Source organism: Piliocolobus tephrosceles, chromosome 6, assembly GCF_002776525.5.
Source record: "Piliocolobus tephrosceles isolate RC106 chromosome 6, ASM277652v3, whole genome shotgun sequence".
Taxonomy (NCBI): Eukaryota; Metazoa; Chordata; class Mammalia; order Primates; family Cercopithecidae; genus Piliocolobus; species Piliocolobus tephrosceles.
Genome location: NC_045439.1, coordinates 147,664,761 through 147,677,998, shown reverse-complemented (window position 1 = coordinate 147,677,998; position 13,238 = coordinate 147,664,761). Strand labels below are relative to the sequence as shown.

The 13,238-nt window shown below is 47.9% G+C and overlaps 1 protein-coding gene and 1 pseudogene across 1 annotated transcript in view; both read right to left on the bottom strand.

Annotated features, from left to right (window-relative positions):
* Window positions 1–1,959: 1,959 nt before the first annotated feature.
* CCDC32 (coiled-coil domain containing 32) overlaps window positions 1,960–13,238 on the bottom strand; it is a 33,913-nt gene continuing 22,634 nt past the window's right edge. The window contains exon 4 of the mRNA XM_023189390.1: window positions 1,960–2,921. Within this exon, the coding sequence (XP_023045158.1) occupies window positions 2,918–2,921 (4 nt within the window). The 3' untranslated portion in view covers window positions 1,960–2,917. The remainder of the gene's footprint in view (window positions 2,922–13,238) is intronic.
* LOC111524253 lies at window positions 2,619–3,037 on the bottom strand (annotated as a pseudogene).

Genomic DNA, 13,238 nt, shown 5'->3' with positions numbered 1-13,238 from the left:
ACAAGAGAAGCAGCCGCTCTGCAGGGATGGCTTCGTCTCAGCCCCTTTTCCCACACAACCTTGGTACACAATATGCTACTCTGTGCCAGGGGTCTTAAAGGGAAGCTTAACACATGGCGGCATCACTGGAGTGGTGGTTTGCCAGTATGTTCAGATGACAGAGGGCCGAAGAATACAGAAAAGGGCCTTGCATCCTGAACCTGGTGAAATTGTGGCCCAGGATCACAGGAAAAGAACACACATTTCCTCAGCCTTTTTATTTGAGAAAATAGTACAAATAATGGAAACTCCATTCTTTGGTTGGTTATGTGTTTATTCTTAGGAAATGCATTTATATGCAGAGAGAAAAAGCAGAGAGAGCGAGCAAGCACGTGCAAATGTGGTAACATCAGTGAATCTGGGTAAAGGGTATTTGGAAATTCCTGGTACATTCAACTTTTCTGTAAATTTGAAATTGTATCAGAATAAAAAGCGAGTACTCTCTTCCTCAGTGCATGTACTAAAATTGGAACGTGCAGAGTTAGCACGGCCCTGCGCAAGGACGATCAGATGATTCGGACGTTTTGTCCCTTCCAAATCTCATGTGAAAATGTGACCTCAGGCTGGGTGCGGTGATCACACCTGTAATCCCAGCACTTTGGGAGGCTGAGGTGGGTGGATCACCTGAGGTCAGGAGTTAGAGACCAGCCTGGCCAACATGGTGAAACCCCATCTCTACTAAAACTGCAAAAACTGAGCCAGGTGTGGTGGCACATACCTGTCATCTCAGCTACTCCAGAGGCTGAGGCAGGAGAATCACTTGAACCTGGGAGGTGGAGGTTGCAGTGAGCAAAGATCATGCCACTGCACTCCAGCCTGGGCAACAAGAGCGAAACTCCATCACAAAAAAAAAAAAAAAAAAGTGACCTCCAATGTTGGAGGTGAGCCTAATGGGAGATATCTGGGTCGTGGGAGCGGCTGCCTCACGAATGGCTTGGTGCTGTCCTCATGGTAGTGAGTGAGCTGTCACTCTGAGTTCATGTGAACTCTCTCTCTCTCTTTGGTTGTTTAAAAGAGCCTGGCACCTGCTCTCTCCCTCTTTCTCTCTCTCTCTCCCTCCTGCTTGGTCCCTCTCTTGCCATGTGACACACTGGGTCCACTTTGCCTTCCACCATGTTTGTAAGCTTCCTGAGGCCTCACCAGCAGCAGATGCTGGTGCCATGCTTCTCATACAGCCTGCAGAACCAAATAAACCACTTTCCTTTATATATAAATTGCCCAGTCTCACTCAGGTATTCCTTTTTTTTTTTTTTTTCTTTTTTTGAGACAGGGTCTCACTCTGTCACCCAGGCACAGTCTTGGAACACTGCAACATCTGACCCCCAAGCTCAAGTCATCCTCCCACCTTAGCTTCCTGGGTAGCTGGGTTTACAAGCGTGTGCCACCATGCCCGGCTAATTTTTGTATTTTTTGTAGAGACAGGGTTTTGCCATGTTGCCCAGACGGGTCTTGAACTCCTGAGCTCAAGCGATCCACCCATCTCGGCCTTCAAAAGTGCTGGGTTTACAGGCATGGGCCACCGCGCCTGACTAGACGTTCCTTTAGAGCAATGCAAAGTGGACTGATACAGATGATGTGCAAATTTGTGAAGTGTTCCATATTTTTTACTACATGTTCTCATTTATAAGTGGGAGCTAAATAATGTGTACACATGAACATAGAGTGTGGAATAGTAGACACTGGAGACTTGGGAGGGTAGGAGGGTGGGAGGTGGGTAAAGGATGGGAAATCAGGGGGTACAATGTGCATTATTTAGATGATGGCTACACTAAAAGCCCAGACTTCACCACTGTGTAATATATCTATGTAATAAAACTCCACCTGTATCCCTTAAATTTATATATATATATATGTGTGTGTGTGTGTGTGTGTGTGTGTATGTGTATATATATATATATTTTTTTATTTTTATTTTTTTCTGAGACAGATTCTCACTCTGTTGCCTGGGCTGGAGTGCAGTGGTGGGATCTCTGCTCACTGCAGCCTCCGCCTCCTGGGTTCAAGCGATTTTCCTGCCTCAGCCTCCCAAGTAGCTGGGATTACAGGTGTGAGCCACTGTGCCTGGCCAAATTTATATTTTTAAAAAGTAACAAAAAGAATTACAAAAACCAGAGGAGCATTTTTAGGTAAACTAATCTTCATTCCCACAAGACTAGCACAAGAATGGGTTTAAATTTTGCATAGATTTTGATTTTTGTTGTTGTTGTTGTTTGAGACAGGGTCTTGCTCTGTCACCAAGGCTGGAATGCAGAGGCATGATCACCGCTCACTGCAGCCTCAATCTCCTGAGCTCAAGCAATCCTCCTACCTCAGCCTTCCAAGTAGCTGGCACCGCAGGCACATATCACCATGCTTGGCTAATTTTCTTTAGAGATGGGGTCTATGTTGTTCAGGCTGCTCCCAAACTCCTGGCTCAAGCAGTCCACCCACCTCAGCCTCCTAAAGATTTTGTGGGGGGGTTTTAAAATATGAAAAGATATGTTATCATTATTATTAGTGCATACAGCACATTGCGCTTTCTCCAATGGCAAATGAGGCAGAGGGCAATATTTCTCTTTAATTCCCTAAGAACCTCAATATCATCTGTCTTCTGGAGGATTCAGTTTCTTCTGACATCTGTGATAATGTCCACGAAGATACCAACTGTCCTTAGTATAAATAACATTTTGCTAAGTTGTTCTATTAGGGGTTCTCGCTCAAGGTGTTCACTTTTTTCTTCTCTAGTTTTGAGCTCTTGACCATGTGTTTCTTCATTATTATACACAGGATCTGGTCAAGGGATAGATTTTGTGCGTTCATATGGATGTCTGTAGAAGGATAGTAACATACTATTGTCCTGGCATCCGTTGTCAAAGCAAAGTTTACTTTGCAACTGTAGTCATCTGGAAAAGTAGAGTATGTAGATTTATGGCAAACATAAGGCTCCATTTTGGATTGAAAATAAATGTTTCCAGATAGTTCCCTTTGATATCACCCATCTTACTGCTGCTACTGCCATGTAGCAAGATGCTTATCAGGTAGTGTGAAAAAAGATGCTTCAAAGAGAATCTGCTTTTAAAATCTGCTTCTGGGCACATCAGTTTTCACCCCTGCTTAACAGCTCCTCACCATGAGCCCATCATCTTCTCTCCTTATTTTTGTATAGATCTTAAATTATTTTTACTCAGTTGTAATCATGGACAAATTTGTAGTCTGCTTTTTTTCACCTAACATTAGTTATAAACTGTTTTCCATACTGCTTCATATTCTTTGTAATTATCATTTTAATGATTTATAATTTAACTTTTTTACTTGATTTTTTTTTTTTTTTTTTGAAAGAGAGAGTCTCACTCTGTCACCCAGGCTGGAATGCAGTGGCATGATCACAGCTCACTGCAGCCTTGACTTCCCGGATTCAGTTGATCCTCCCACCCCAGGCTGGCGCATGCCACCAGGCCTGGCTAATTTTTTTTGTATTTTTTGTAGAGGGGAGTTTCACCATGTGGCCCAGGCTGGTCTCAAACTCCTGTGCTCAAGCAATCCTCCTGCCTCAGCCTCTCAAAGTGTTGGGATTACAGGCATGAGCCATTGCACCTGGCCAATTTACAATATTATATATCATAATTTCTATTATCCTGTTGGTGGACATGTAAGAGGAAGAGGATACTGGTTCATCATGAGCTCTGTGCCAGGTGCTGCCCACCGCAGGCCATATATGGGCATCATCTTGTTTGACCCTCATGATCCTGCTATGCCCCAGGCTCTGTTCTAGTCTTGGGAACCCATCAGCAAATTAAATAGACAAAATGGAACTTACATTCTAGTAGGGGTCATGGTAGGTGGGAGATGTACAATCAAAAGTATACATAATGCTGAAGAATTAAATGTGGAAGGAGTTTAAATTTTGAAAGTTTGCTATACATACTTGTCCTGCATTATTATTATTATTTTATTTATTCACTTATTTTAAGATGGAGTCTCCCTCTGTTGCCCAGGCTGGAGTGCAGTGGCGTGATCTCAGCTCACTGCAACCTCTGCCTCGTGGGTTCAAGCGATTCTCCTGCCTCAGCTTCCTGAGTAGCTGGGACTACAGGTGTGCACTACCACACCCGGCTAATTTTTGTGTTTTTAGTAGAGACGGGGTTTCACCATATTGGCCAGGCTGGTCTCGAACTACTGACCTTGTAATCCACCCACCTCAGTCTCCCACAGTGCTGGGATTACAGGCGTGAGCCACCGTGCCTGGCCATTGTCCCGCATTATTATAAAGAGTTTTCAGCACATTTTTAAAAAAGGATATGCATAATAAATAAAAAAGTATGTATTATATTATAAGATGCCAAATAATATGGAAAAAACAGCAGAATAAGGAGAGTAACAGGTGCAGGAGGAGGGAGTATTTTCATTTGAAATAGAGTAGTTGGGGTAGACCACACCGAGAACATTTGAGCAAAGACTTGGAGGAGATGAGAGAAATCCCTGAATAACACATGAACAAATCAAATGACTTTTACAATACATTCTAACTATGCCGTTAGGAAGCAGGCATTAGAAGGGCTAAGATCCCAAGAGGGGCTGGTGAAACTTGTGTATATCTACATCATTGGCTAAAATATAAATCAGCCCAGTTCTTTTGTGAAGCATTATGTCAATTCACACAGCCGTTTAGAATATTAATGTCTTTTGACCTGGTAATCCCACTCCTGGGAATTTGTCCTAAGGAAATTTTTGCAAAGAAGAGAAAAAGCTCTATGTGGAAAGATCACTGCAGCAGTATCCATTTGTCTTAGTCAGGTCTAACCTTAGTCAGGTTTATTTCTCACAGTTCCGAGGTTGGAGTCTGAGATCTGGGGACCAGCAGGGTCCAGTTCTGGGGGAAAGCCCTCTTCTGGGTCTTCAACTGTATTAGCCCATTCTCATGCTGCTATAAGAATATACCAGAGGCCGGGTGCAGTGGCTCAAGCCTTTAATCCCAGCACTGTGGGAGGCCGAGACGGGCGGATCACGAGGTCAGGAGATCGAGACCATCCTGGCTAACACGGTGAAACCCCGTCTCTACTAAAAAATACAAAAAACTAGCCAGGCGAGGTGGTGGGCGCCTGTAGTCCCAGTTACTCCGGAGGCTGAGGTAGGAGAATGGCGTGAACCCGGGAGGCGGAGCTTGCAGTGAGCTGAGATCCGGCCACTGCACTCCAGCCTGGGTGACAGAGCGAGACTCCGTCTCAAAAAAAAAAAAAAAAAGAACATACCAGAGACTGGGTAATTTATAAAGGAAAGAGGTTTAATTGGCTCACAGTTCGGCATGGCTGGGGAGGCCTCAGGAAACTTACATTCATGGCAGAAAGGGAAACAAATACGTTCTTCACGGGGCAGCAGGAAGGAGAAGAATGAGAGCCAGTTGAAGGGGGAAACCCCTTCTAAAACCATCAGATCTCGTGAGAACTTACTATCACAAGAATAGCATGGGGAAAACTGCCCCCATGATTCAATTACCTCCCACTGGGTCCTTCCCACCACATGTGGGGATTGTGGGAACTACAATTCAAGCTGAGACTTGGGTTGGGACACAGCCAAACCATATCACCAACTGTCAACTTCTCATTGTAGCCTCACGTGGCAGAAGAGAACTAGCTAGGTCTCTGGCCCCTTTTTGTAAGGGCACTAATCCCATTGATAAAGGGTCAACTCTCATGACATAATTACCTCCCCAAAGTTCCACCTCCATATACCATCACATCAGGATTAGTGTTTCAACATGTATATTTTAGAGGGACACAAACACACAGTCCATTGCACCATCAAAGTGAGGAAGTGATGGATTCAGAATTGTCTTGGAGTCAGGTGTTGGGGTCTGAAGGTTTGACTCTATGATCTGCCACTTGGTATCTGTGTGGTCTTGGGTTTAGTGACTTAATCTTCCTGAGCCCATGCCTGCCGTGATGGAAGGAAAGAAATCAGTTTGGGAAAGTCCGGGGGGACCAGACTGTGAAGGGTCTTGACTGCTAAGCCAATGATTCCAGGCTCTGTGCAGTCAGCAGGAGAATCATTACAGGTATTTGATTAGAGCTGTGCATCAGGAAGATTAACTTGATGGTGGCATATAAGATGAATGGAACGGGGGAGAATGCAGAGGTGGGGAGGCCACTTAGGAGGCTTCTGCAGTAGTCTACATGAGAGGCAATGACTAATTAAATGAAACAGCCCAAATTGTGTGAGCGCCTCGTGGGTGATGAGCCATTATAAATCTCCAGCCTCCCCATAGCATCTGTCTTAAAGTCTGCACTGAACAGAAATATTACAGAATAATGCTTTATATTTCTAACCCTTTGCAGTTCAAAAAGTGCTTTCATGAGCATTATCTCATTTGATCTAGGCTGTTTACAAATTGATATTTTGAAGGAGTTTTTCCAGATATTGAAATTGGGCCTATAGATTTATAGTTTTCAGCGCCTGCCCCTTCTCTCGTCCTCCACTCAGCTTCCTTTCGCTCAGTCTTCAGGCACTTCATGGTTCTTTATTCCTTTTCACAACCAAAAAAAAAAAAAAAAGTGCATGCTGAACAACACACCGGGCTCCTTGCTAAGTCCCTCCAAAAGCAGGGAAGTCATCAATGTGCGGGATTTGAGCACATTTGGTTTATTTAATCATTCGTTCATCTTTCTCTGATCACAGTGGAGTTTCACATGTTCCACCATATGCTGTCCCTGAAATGCTCTGCACACACCAGTGAGAGCCCACGAGGGGGCCTAGCCTTTGCCTTCCCTCCTTGTCTGCCAGGATTGAAGGAGGAAATCAGGTTGAGAAAGTCCTGTGGGACCAGATTGTAGAGGAGCTTGACTGCTAAGCCAAGGACTCCAGGCTCTATGCTGTCAGCAAGAGAAACATTATAGGTATTTGATCAGAGTTGTGCATGAGGAAGGTTAATCCAGCAGTGACTCCCTCCAGCTTCAGCCCTTCCCCAGTCTCTGGGTTGGGGGGAGTGTCTTTTGCTGGATTCCCCCAAAGAGGTCCCAAGTCACACAGACACAATTCAGGAGACACAGGATTAGCGATCACCCAGGAGGCTTGCAGCCTGAGTCTCCACTGTGATTGAGGCTTCCTAACTCTGGCTTTTGGGCTTCCAGAGGCACTAACGAGCAGGGCTGAGCAGTAATTAAGACTGTGCTGTGTTCCACATCACGCAGCACAGCTGCAGCTGCCGGGAGGAAGGGGAAGGAGAGAAGACAGGGAAGATGCCTTTAGCCCTCTCTTCCCACTCTGAACCCACTTGCTGTCCAGGCTCTTCAGTGCAGCAAGGGGGTTTGGTAAAGCCATGGGATGACGGAACAGCTACAGGAGATGGGTGCCCAGGGCTGGGGAAATAGTGTTCAGACACCAGCCAGCTGTTGCTGCTCCATTCTGCATCCCAGGTGGGGTGCCAGTGGACCAAGCCATGGTTGTCTCAGAGGTGAGAACCCCCTGTCTTGCAACCCGCCTGGCACTACAGGCCCTGCAGCAGGAGGGGGCTGTGATCTGGCCAGGGGGAGCTGGGTGGACGGCGAGTATGACACATGCAGTTATGAGTCTGGGACCTTCTCTGGCTCACATCCCAGAACAGGGGGCTCTCTTGGTGAGGGCCCACTGCAAGAACAAATACTCAATGAGCAACACAGAGCCAAGCTCTGGAGGTTCACAGGTCACGCTACAAGCCAGTTCATTCCACAGAACACACTCTCCAGTGGAGAGGTGGAGGTCAAAACAGAGTCATGACTGCTACGATGGTGATGAGAAAAAGTTCCATGGGGCCACAGAGTCACCTAGGGTAGACTGAGGACAGCTTCACTTATATGGTGGCACTTGAGCTGAACCTTGAAGTAGAAGAGGGATTCGCCAGAAAATATGGTTTTGGCAAAGGGAATAGAGAACAAAGGCAGTTGGCATAAGATAGTTGGCTGCCAGGAGATGTGATGGGCCTGGCCCAGAGCATGAGTGGAGTGAGAAGGGAAGGAGTCTAGGGAAAGGAACCTAGAGAATCCAGAATTCTAAAGGACCACCAGAGGCTCCAGGCCTGGCAAGAGCGACTAACAGGATGACCCACCTTCCCCAACTTACACCATCTCAGGCACTGGACAGATGCTCTGTGACTTTATCGGGATCCCTGGGGAGTGGTGTCAGCCCCAGGTACTGAGCTGGAGGCAGGGATCACAAAGGAGTCAAGGGACTCAAGGAGGGAAGGGGCTTGGGCAGAACCAAAGAGGAGGGGGCTTGGCCCTGGGCTCTCATCCACTCCTGAAGCCCATGCAGGGAAACAGTGAACAGTGAATGATGCAGTTCCTGTGTCCTGAGATCCCAGCCTCGTGTGGGGCCATCGGGCCACCAGAAGCCTTCCTGTCTCCTACCCATTGCTCTGGGGGCCACAGGTACCTGAAGGTTTCCAGAACCCAGGGAAGAGGCCGGAGGTTCAGTAATAGCTCTATAGGAGCAGAACTAGAGAGTGATGACCAGCTCCCAAAATACATAACCCTTATTTTGAGCTTCACAATACATGTCAGTCAGAGAAAGAAAGGTTCGAGTCTATGCTGGATCTTGGATGGGCGCTGTGGCTCACGCCTGTAATCCCAGCACTTTGGGAGGCTGAGGCAGGCAGATCACTTGAGGTCAGGAGTTCAAGACCAGCCTGACCAACATGGTGAAACCCCGTCTCTACTAAAAATAGAAAAATTAGCCGGGCATGGCAGTGGGCACCTGTAATCTCAGCTACTGGGGAGGCTGAGGCAGGAGAATTGCTTGAACCTGGGAGGTAGAGGTTGCAGTGAGCTGAGATGGTGCCACTGCACTCCAGGCTAGGTGACAGAGTGAGACTCAAAGTCTCAAAAAAAAAAAAAAAAAAAAAAAGGCTGGAGCTTCAGTAATGCTGACCACTTTCAAATATATGTAATCAGCACTCGTTTCAAATAGTCTTTTAGCAGCATGCTAACTTATGACTGCAAGGTCTGCGGTCCCCTCTCCTGCCAAGTGTCCCCTTCCCCTGTCCGAGCGGCTCGAAGGCAGTCCTCCAAGGGGATTTGAGGTTGTAATCCCGTGTAAAAGAAAGCCTGTGGTGCTGCTGTGTTAAGTTACCCACCTGTTGGCTGGTGAGCGCCCCCTTCATGTCTTTCCTGAAGGTGGATTTTCAGTAAATAAGAAGACCACATTTTTTTTTTTTTGAGACGGAGTCTTGCTCTGCCGCCCAGGCTGGAGTGCAGTGGCCGGATCTCAGCTCACTGCAAGCTCCGTCTCTTGGGTTCACGCCATTCTCCTGCCTCAGCCTCCCAAGTAGCTGGGACTACAGGCGCCCGCCTCGTCTCCCGGCTAGTTTTTTTGTATTTTTTTAGTAGAGACGGGGTTTCACCGTATTAGCCAGGATGGTCTCGATCTCCTGACCTTGTGATCCACCCGTCTCGGCCTCCCAAAGTGCTGGAATTACAGGCTTGAGCCACCGCGCCCGGCCAAGACCACATTTTTTATTCTGAGGCTGTGGTCTTATTTTCCATAGCAGTGTGTCCCAGAAAGCTTGAGATCTCTTGCATGGCCATGATTTGAAAGTCTGGAAATGGGATCCACCGGTAAGCTGTGTTCTCCATAGAGTTCACCCGAGGCTGCCCTGCACCCCTCGCCTCTCCCTCGGGGTCACAGGGCACCTGTGGGCACCTCTTCCTGTTGCCTGTTTGTCCTCCCCAATAGGAGAAAGAGAGGGCATAGAGGGAAATGAGTCTCTTTCACTGGTTCGAATTAGGGGGAAGGCTGTCAGTCCAAGCCCCCCTCACATTTAGGCAACGACCAATCCGGCTTCCTTTCCTCCGACCTGGCAGGCACGGGAAGCAACTGTGGAGGAATTTTAGAGCTGGGGGAAGCAGAGGGAGGATAGGAATGCCTTTTATTTTCTTTGAACTTTTCCATTTATAATATTTCTATTTTTAAAAGAATAATTTGGTTATTTTTAATTTAGCATATTTTCCTTAGAGCAATAAAGGCTTTTGCAATATGGAAAAGGTGACATTTGATCTGAAGGAGTCTGGGGGAGCTCTGAGTATAGGGAACTGACCTTTCATACCCGCCCATGAGCGCTGCTGCCTGGGGGCCTGGGGTGTAGGTCGGCTCACCGTCAGTGACCTGCCTGTGACCAGCCTGTCCCTCTTCCCATGGGTTCTCTAGCTGGCTCTGACTAAAGCCCTGTCTGTCTCGCCAACTCTCCCACTTCTCAGCTACTCCCTTTCTTCATTCAGCCCGGCCCAGAAGCCCTGAGGGCTGGGCCAGCGAGAAGCAGTTGCTGTTTTTTCCCAGCTCCCGCTCAAACCTGACACCCACAGAAAGGTCAAGCCCGCGTGGTTCTGCACATCCCTGCCTGGCCCGCCCTGGCTGTTACCATGACGACTGCTGGGCTGGAAATGTCCTTCGCCACCTCTACTCAGCACACTGGTGACTGTCCCACGCTCCATCCTCAGAAAAGCTGCTCCTGCCAGGGGTTCTGGAGTTACAGGGCCTTTGGGAATAAGACAGACCGACAGAGACCAGGAAGATAGACAGATACAGTCAGAGGCACACACACTAACAGAGTCAAACAGAGACAGGCATAGTGCGACAGGAGAGTGCGAAGGTGCGAGGAAGTGAGGTGATGACAGCCTCAGCCGCGCAAGACTGCAGGAAAAATAAAGCAAAGCGGAGCCTGAGACAGAGACAAGAGACAAAGGGAGGCATGGGGGATGCGGGGGCCCGTGGCGCCACAGCAAGAGGCCAGACAGAGGAAGAGACAAAAGGCAGAGACCAGGGCAGTCAGCTCTCCCATCCCAGGGAATTTCCTTGCCCAATAGGTCTCTCTTGGCCTCATCCTGTCTGAGATGTCAGGCAGGGTCTCTCTGAGTTGATTTGCTGTCCAAGCTGTTCCTCTGGCTGGACAACATTTACCACCTTAAGAGGGGCCCTCCCCTAATAACAGTGATTGTTATTTTGTTGCCACACACACACACACCCTGCTCCTTGCCCATGATTCCATGTCACCCCAAACTCATCATAAATACCTTCTCAGCCTCACTTCGCCCAGGCATTGGAACATTGAGCAGGGTTGATTTTCAAAGTGGGTCAAAATCTAGGGAATAAGCGTGAACCTCAGAGATGATGAAGCCCCTGAAGGTAATGAATGGGCAAGAGGAGGGAAAAGACAGACTGAACAGTGAACACCAGACAAGAGTGTGGGGGCAAGAGGGTGGGAGAAGGGATCAGGGAAGAGAGAGGCGGGCTCAGAGCTCTGACCAGGGCAAGCCAGAGGAGTGGTAACGGGAGGGCTGGGCCAACTTGATTAGCCTTCAGGGCCTGGCAGGGAACCCTGCCTCCAACATCAGTGCCATGATTTCCCATCTTTGAAGTATCTCCCGGGCTTTGAGGGAGGCTTCTCAGGGTCTTTGAATTCTTGGTCGTTCTTAGCATTTTCTTTTTTCTTTTTCTTTTTTTTTGAGGTAGAGTCTCACTCTGTTGCCCACGCTGGAGTGCAATGGTGTGATCTTGGCTCACTGCAACCTCCGCCTCCCGGGTTCAAGCCACTTTCCTCCCTCAGCTTCCTGAGTCGCTGGGATTACCGGCACCTGCCACCATGCCTGGCTAATTGTTTTTGTATTTTTAGTAGAGACGGGGTTTCACCATGCTGGCCAGGCTGGTCTCGAACTCCTGACCTCAGGTGATCCACCCACCTCGGCCTCCCAAAGTGCTGGGATTACAGGTATGAGCCACCGCACCCGGCCTTGTCAGCCTCTTTCTTTGGCCCCTCAGCTCTCTTGGCCTTTAGGGGTGGGTTTGCATAGACCTGCTCACTGCAGAACATCCTCTTACAATGTGGTGCCCAGATGATGCTTTCAGAGAGGCATGACCAGTGCAGAATATATGTTTACACTACTATGTCCCAAGTACATTTCCACTATTGATTCCTAGAATTATAACTTTTTTTTAGCAGCACGTAACACTGCTGACTCCATTGAACTGTTAAGACACTGAACACCTGTTTGGGGTTTTCCATACCACTTTCCCCTTTCTTCAGCCAACAGCAATCCTCTTTCACTTCCCATTCTCATATGGTTCTGGTGGAACTGTTAACCACAGTATCCTGTACCCCTACCCACAGATCTTGCCCTTGTCATAGTCACTGCTCCAATGACGAGCATGTGACCCAGGCCAAGCCAATCTGAGTCCTTCCCCTGGAATTTATTTATTTATTTGAGACAGGATCTTGCTCTGTCACCCAGGATAGAGTGCAGTAAGGCAATCATAGCTCACTGCAGCCTCAACCTCCTGGGCTCAAGCAGTCCTCCCACCTCAGCATCCTGAGTAGCTGGACTACAGGCATGCAGTACCACGCCAGGCTAATTTTTAAATTTTTTTGTAGAGACGGGGTCTCTCTGTGTTGCCCAGGCTGGTCTCAAACTCCTGGGCTCAAGTGATCCTCCCACCTTGGCCTCCCAAAGTGCTGGGATTATTAAGCCTAAACCACTGTGCTGAGCCCACTGGGATCTGTTATATGGGGTTGGAAAGTGTTATCTTTCCTCTGGAGTTCCTAAACTGGAATGATGTCAGCCCAGAGCTCCCTGTGCTATACGAACACACACACATAGTCAACAGTGGGAGGAAGAGAGGCTAAAGATACTGCTGGAGTCCTGGGGTCCAGCTAACTGAAGCCAGCTCTGTATGTCTTAGGCTAGAATTGAGTCTGGCTTGGATTTCTTTTTTTTTTTTTTTTTTTTTTGTACTACGCCTGGATAACTTTCCAAGGTCTGGCTTCTTGGCTTCTGTCACTAGAACATTGTCCCATCACTCTAGTCTATAGAAAAATTTTAGAATTGTTATTCTGTTATTTAATCAATTACCTACTCCTCTCACTTTTGATAAGGTTACCTTCTATTCACTCAACTAAATCATTGATAAAAATGTTGGCCGGGCGCGGTGGCTCAAGCCTGTAATCCCAGCACTTTGGGAGGCCGAGATGGGCAGATCACGAGGTCAGGAGTTCGAGACCATCCTGGCTAACACGGTGAAACCCCGTCTCCACTAAAAAAAAAAAAATACAAAAAGCTAGCCGGGTGAGGTGGCGGGCGCCTGTAGTCCCAGCTACTCGAGAGGCTGAGGCAGGAGAATGCCTTAAAAACCCGGGAGGCGGAGCTTGCAGTGAGCTGAGATCCGGCCACTGCACTCCAGCCCGGGCGACAGAGCCAGACTCC